This window comes from Galeopterus variegatus, unplaced genomic scaffold (genome assembly GCF_000696425.1).
Source record: "Galeopterus variegatus unplaced genomic scaffold, G_variegatus-3.0.2 Scaffold2794, whole genome shotgun sequence".
Classification (NCBI taxonomy): Eukaryota; Metazoa; Chordata; class Mammalia; order Dermoptera; family Cynocephalidae; genus Galeopterus; species Galeopterus variegatus.
Genome location: NW_007728905.1, coordinates 161,509 through 167,378, shown reverse-complemented (window position 1 = coordinate 167,378; position 5,870 = coordinate 161,509). Strand labels below are relative to the sequence as shown.

At 47.8% G+C, this 5,870-nt stretch overlaps 1 protein-coding gene across 1 annotated transcript in view; it reads left to right on the top strand.

Annotated features, from left to right (window-relative positions):
* The window catches only part of CALR3 (calreticulin 3), a 24,773-nt gene extending 23,776 nt beyond the window's left edge, over window positions 1-997 (top strand). Inside the window, exon 9 of the mRNA XM_008583002.1 lies at window positions 563-997. Within this exon, the coding sequence (XP_008581224.1) occupies window positions 563-706 (144 nt within the window). The 3' untranslated portion in view covers window positions 707-997. The remainder of the gene's footprint in view (window positions 1-562) is intronic.
* The last annotated feature ends 4,873 nt before the right edge of the window (window positions 998-5,870 follow it).

Below are 5,870 nucleotides of genomic sequence, written 5' to 3'. Positions count from 1 at the left end.
TTTTTTTTTTTTTTTTTTTTTTTTTAAAGATGACCGGTAAGGGGATCTTAACCCTCGACTTGGCGTTGTCAGCACCACGCTCACCCAGTGAGCAAACTGGCCATCCCTATATAGGATCCAAACCCGTGGCCTTGGTGTTATCAGCACCGCACTCTCCCGAGTGAGCCACAGGCCGGCCCCAACAGCCATGATCTTAAAGGGAGTCTTATTCACCCACCTCACCAATTACCAAGAAGTCCTCTTTCCCTTGTGCATACGACAAAACAACCCCAGTCCCTGTGCTACACTGGTAGGATCCCTACACACAGCTCTATGTACATATATCTTTGACATTCCTCCACAAAGATTACATAACACCTCAAGAGGACTGGCAACTACAGGGAGCTGATTTAACTTGGTCTCCCCTCCACGCTGCTGGAATAAAGCTTCTTGGCTGAAATAGCGCCTGGCTTGGGTCTCTCCTTTTTCTCTGTCTCACCTCGCTGAACCTAACAGTATGGGAATCTGAATGCTCTAACCAACAGAGCTAACTGGCCAGCCCTGTTTTTGTTTCTTTCTCTAGGGCCCAGAAAGGGAGATGGATGCTATACAGGCCAAGGAGGAAATGAAAAAAGCCCGTGAGGAAGATGAGGAGGAGCTGATGGTACGAAAGTTTAATGGACATGAAAATCATTTCAGTAGATTTCACAGGCGGGATGAACTTTAGTCCTCCCCATTATAGATAAAATTGACTGGTAAAACCTCTCTTCTACTTTAATTTACATTTAAAAGCCCAAATGTTTACATGGTTATCGGTCTAATTTTCTTTGAAAAATGTTCCCATGCTTCTCAGTGGGGTCGGTCACATTTTCCCCAATGACCCCCATACACGCAGAAGTCTCCTCTCAACAGATGTGAGCGCTGGAAGCCAGAGGCCAGCAAGAGTCTGGCCAAATATATGACACTCTTTTCTTAACCCCCAAAATGTGGTTTATAAAATAAAAGTTGGTAAAACTTCTTTTGAAAAAGAATGATGCTTTATTTCTTCTGGCTGTAAATCACCAATAACAGATACGAAGCTTTTCTAATATGAGATCTTTACACATCTTTGGTATCAAAAGGTTTTGTGGGCTTCACTCAAATATTGGTTATTTATAGAGAATCTGGGTCTCTGTGAGGTGATAAAGAAGTTGATTGACCTTTTCACCACATGACCTACTTCTGTAGCTATCAGTTCTCCCTAAGAAAGCAGAGTGAACTCTGTTTTCTCAAGTGACAATGATAATTTCCCAGTTTAAATTTTGTCTTTGAAATAATTTTTTTTTTTTTTTGGCAGCTGGCCGGTAAGGGGATCCGAACCCTTGACCTTGTTATTACCATGCTCTAACCAACTGAGCTAACCAGCCAGCCCCCAATTTGCTTTTTTAAAAGTCACACAGAGGGCCAGCCCGGTGGCGCACTGGAGAGTGTGCCACTTGGGAGCGCGGTGGCGCTCCTGCCGAGGGTTCGGATCCCATGTGGTGACCGGTTCCCGCTCACTGGCTGAGCGCTGCGCGGGCGCGACACCAAGGGTTGCGATCCCGTACCGGTCAGTAAAAAAGACAAAAAGGAAAAAAAAAAAAAAGGTCACACAGAGCAGTCTTCTTTTTGAAGGGACCCATTTTCACACAGAAACTTGTGTTGAAAGTAATCCAATATATCACACTAGAAATCTGGAGTCCAGTGATGCTATATATGAATAAGCTGAATAAGTCAGCATATTGAGAGATGATTGGTTTGAAAAGTCTGCCCAGGAAGTGAAGTTTTGTTCTCACTTTGGCCAAGGTTGACAGACTTTCACGGTTGGACTTTTTCAGCTGATGGCCACATCGGCCTTCACCATTAATTGGGGGTTATCACTCCAATTAATGAGAGGTGGTCTCCTTCCTAGTAGTGCAGGGGTGGCATTCAAAAGCTGCCTACCTCTTTCACCTCTGAACAGGGTGAGAAGTTAGTAAGGGAAGAAGAGGCAGAGGCAGGCCTGGAGGGAGAGCGCTGGTAACAATTGCTGTATAAAGATGCATCCAACTGGCTCAGGCTCTGCGGGTATCTTTGTCTGGAGCAGAGCTGTCTGTGAGAACTTTCTATAAAGATGGAGGTCTTCCTATCTGTGTTGTAGCTACTTGCCACAGGTCGCTGTTGAGCCCTGGAAATATGGCTAGTGGGACTGAGGAATGACTTTTTAGTCTTATTTCATTTCAGTGAATTTCAATTTCAGCTTTCTTAAAAGAAAAACTTCTGACAAATTAAATCAATCAATTAATTTTCTTGGTGGCTGGTCAGTAAGGGGATTCGAACCCTTGGCTTTGGTGTGATAACACCTCACTCTAACCAACAGAGCTAACTGGCCAGCCCCCTAGAAAAACTAAATTTAACAGAGTTTAATTGAGCAAAGAATGATTTATGATTAGGGCAGCCCCCAGAACCCAAACAGGTTAAGAAAGACTCTGGCACTGCTGCATGGTTGGATAACATTTATGGACAGGAAAGGGAACTTGTCATACAGAAATGCAAGTGAGGTTCAGACATAGCTGGATTGGTTACATCGTGGCATTTGCCTCATGGGAACACAGTTTGAACAGTTAGCTGCCTGTGATTGGCTGAGATTCAGCTATTTGTTACAGAAGCATACTCCTAAGTTAGATTTTCTTTCTTCTTTTTTTTTTTTTAATTTTTATTGAATCACAATTGATTATACATATTTTGGGGGTTCAATGTTGACATATGTTGATCAAATCAATATTACCAGTATATATATTGTTACAAATTATATTTATTCTTTATGCTCCTTGTCCAATCTCTCCCTATCCCCCTCTCCCTCCCCCCTCCCATCTCCAATAACCCTAGATTTCTTCTCTTCTTTTGAAAGAGTAATGGTTACTCTGCTGATTTGTTGCCTAGATGATCTGTACAATGCTGAGAGGTGTGTTCAGGTCCCCCAATATTATCATAGAGCAGATGCTTCTTCTATTACTCTGGAATGGGCTTTGTGGAGAGAGACTTCCTCTTCTTTTCTTTGGTCTCTGCTGGTGACTCTCCTTGTGTCAATGCACTCCAGTGGCTGGTGGACCATCTACATGGTGGTTGTGACATCTAGCTACTTTCATGGCAGCCATGGTTACTGTGGTGGCTGTGGTGGGCCACCCACACAGAGGTGATGTTTTTGGCATGCTCCTTATCATTGACGATGTGCCTGGTTGTGGGGGATCCAGTCTCTGGCTCTGTGCCTCAGGACCCTGGTTGGGCCCTGAGGTGCTGGCAGTGTGCCTGGTTGTGGGAGGGGGTTCTGGTCCCTGGCTGCATACCTCAGGTCCCGGGGTGGGCCCCAAGGTGCTGGCAGTGTGCCTGGTTGTGGGAGGTGGCTCTAGTTACAGAAGCACACTCCTGTTAGGTTTTCAGTTTATCTTACATTAAGTCAGGTTGCAGTTCATTATATAACAACTCAAGTATGCTAGTACGGAGGCTTTCTCAGGCCAAGTTTAGTTTAATTTGATTTAACAATGCAACTAGCCACATGTGGTGAGTGGCCACTGAGTTGGACAGAGCAGCTCTGGACTCTGGTGAGAGAGGGGCCAGGACAGTTGATCACTGGCCAGTGCAGTAACCACAGTAATAGAGGGAATACCAAGCCACTTGGGATCTGCTGCTGGCCATGTGGGACTCACATACACCTTGAAGCCTGTTTCTGGTCAAGACAATGCTGGAGAGTTTCTGTTGCCACCACCCTCCTAGACTGTCTGATGTTGGGGCTGGAAGCCCACTCACTGCATTTCCCAGACACCCTTATCAACTTCCCATGATGTTCTACCAGAAGGAAGTTGGAAGGCAGGAGGAGTGGAGAAGCTGTTTTTTTCAGGCTTCTGCCAGTGCCTTAGGTGGTGGTGGCAACAGGAGCAGTAACTTTAACAACAATGGCAAAAGCAGCTGTGGCTGGCAAGGGTCAGCATCTGCATTCCTACTGGGGCACAGTGATTGTGGGTTTTGGGTCATACATTTCCCTTTTGATCTTCCAGCTAATCTTCAGGGAACCTCACCTTCCGCTTTAGTTCCTTCAGTATTTCCAATGCTTTTATACTCAATCTTCTGTATTCAGTCTCCTCCATTTGATATGCCTAGAATGACTTCTCTTATCCTTATGGAACATGGACTGATAAAGCACTCAAGGCAGTTACAAGCCTTCATCACCCCTACCTGGATCTTTCTACATCTTTCCAGCTAGATCTCTCACTTCTATCTATGCCTTTTCCACCTTGCCCACTGCATTCAGAGTCCCCATCTAGAACAGAAATCTGATTATGCTCCAAACCCTCTGGGGGCTTCCCATTGCTCTTCACACAGGGTGTCCTGTAAGACCATGCGTGATCTGGCCTCATCTTGAGCCCCTCTGTTTGAGCCCCCTCTGTCTTGCTTTCTGAGCTCCAGGCCCTCAGTCTCACCAAGGTCCTTGATGCCTCAGTTCCTTCTGCCTGTGCTGCCTTCCAGCCCCCCACCATCACTGCATACCCACTCAACTTTCACACATCCCACCTTTGGTCCACTCCGTCGTACGTATCACTATTTATGGTTGGTCTATTTCCTTGTGTGATTATTTGATTAATGTCTGTTTCCTTCCTGTAAGCCAGTGGTTCTCAAAATGGGGTCCTGAGACCAGCAGCATCAGCATCACCTGGGGATTTGTTGGAAATGCCAAAATGTCAGTCCCCACCTAGATCTACAAATCAGAACCAGAACCCCAATCTGTGTTCAACAAGCCCTCTAGTTGGTTTGGACAGCTCCAGGTAGAGACCCCTGCTCTAGACTGCCACCTGGGGGTAGAGGGTGTATCCGCCTGGCCCACCATTGGGGCAACTGTGCTGAGGTGCTCAAAAAGCATTTGGTGGGTGAATGGTTGTCAAATGACTTGTAAAGCACGCAGGGCTCATCTGAACGGCACGAGGCATGCTGAGTTGCTGAAGGTGCTGGAGCAGCAGCTTGTGAGACACCAGAGAGGAGGAGACAGGCAGGAAGCTGTGCCCTCCACCCCTGAGATCACAGGCCTTTTGGCTTGCCTGCTGACACCCCATGCCAGGCCAGTCTCACTGTGCCACCATCATGTGAGGCCTGGTAAGGAGAGGACAACCTCTCCTGAAGAAACCTTGTGCTGCTGTGGTCTGCTCCCTGGTGGCACTTCCTTTCTTACCTTGTCTGTGGAAATTGGCCCGGGAGGGTTGGGTGCCCATAGCCAATGGAAAGCAAAACACGTTTGAATGAAAAAACGCTCCTCAGAGGTAGGGTTTTCCGTCCAGTAACTGTCCATCCTCCAGCAAGCATCAGGTGCCTGCTGCTCTTTGCTGGGCAGTGTGAGGCTGAGGTATAACAGCAGCAAACACACATTATTACCATGCCCTCTTTTCAGAAACGGGAACTGGGAGCGCAGAGTGGCTCGTTAAGTGACTTGCCAAGGTCACACTGCTAGAAAGGAGCAGCGCCGGAATAATCCCAGACCTTGTGGGGGCTGCTGCAGTACAGAGAAGTCCCACGCCTGAGCTTAGCCGAAGCCCCAAGGGGCAGATCCAGATTCGAACACACACACCCTCTCTGCTATCCTAAGATCAGAGCGCCTTGCGGGCACAGTGACAGTCCCGACCTCTGCGGGTCGGTGGCCGCCTTTCCAGAGAGCGTCTGCCAGGCGCACTGGGAGGGGAACGGCACCCCCAGCAGAGAGCCCGGCATCGTCAAGGGCTGGAAGCATGACACAGCACGGCAGACTCAGGCGGCAGTCTGGGAATCCAACCAACGTGGGAGGTAGAGGCAGGCGGCAGAGAAGCGCGACAGACTCCCAACAGGGCTCCCGAGGCCACGCTCCCCCTCCC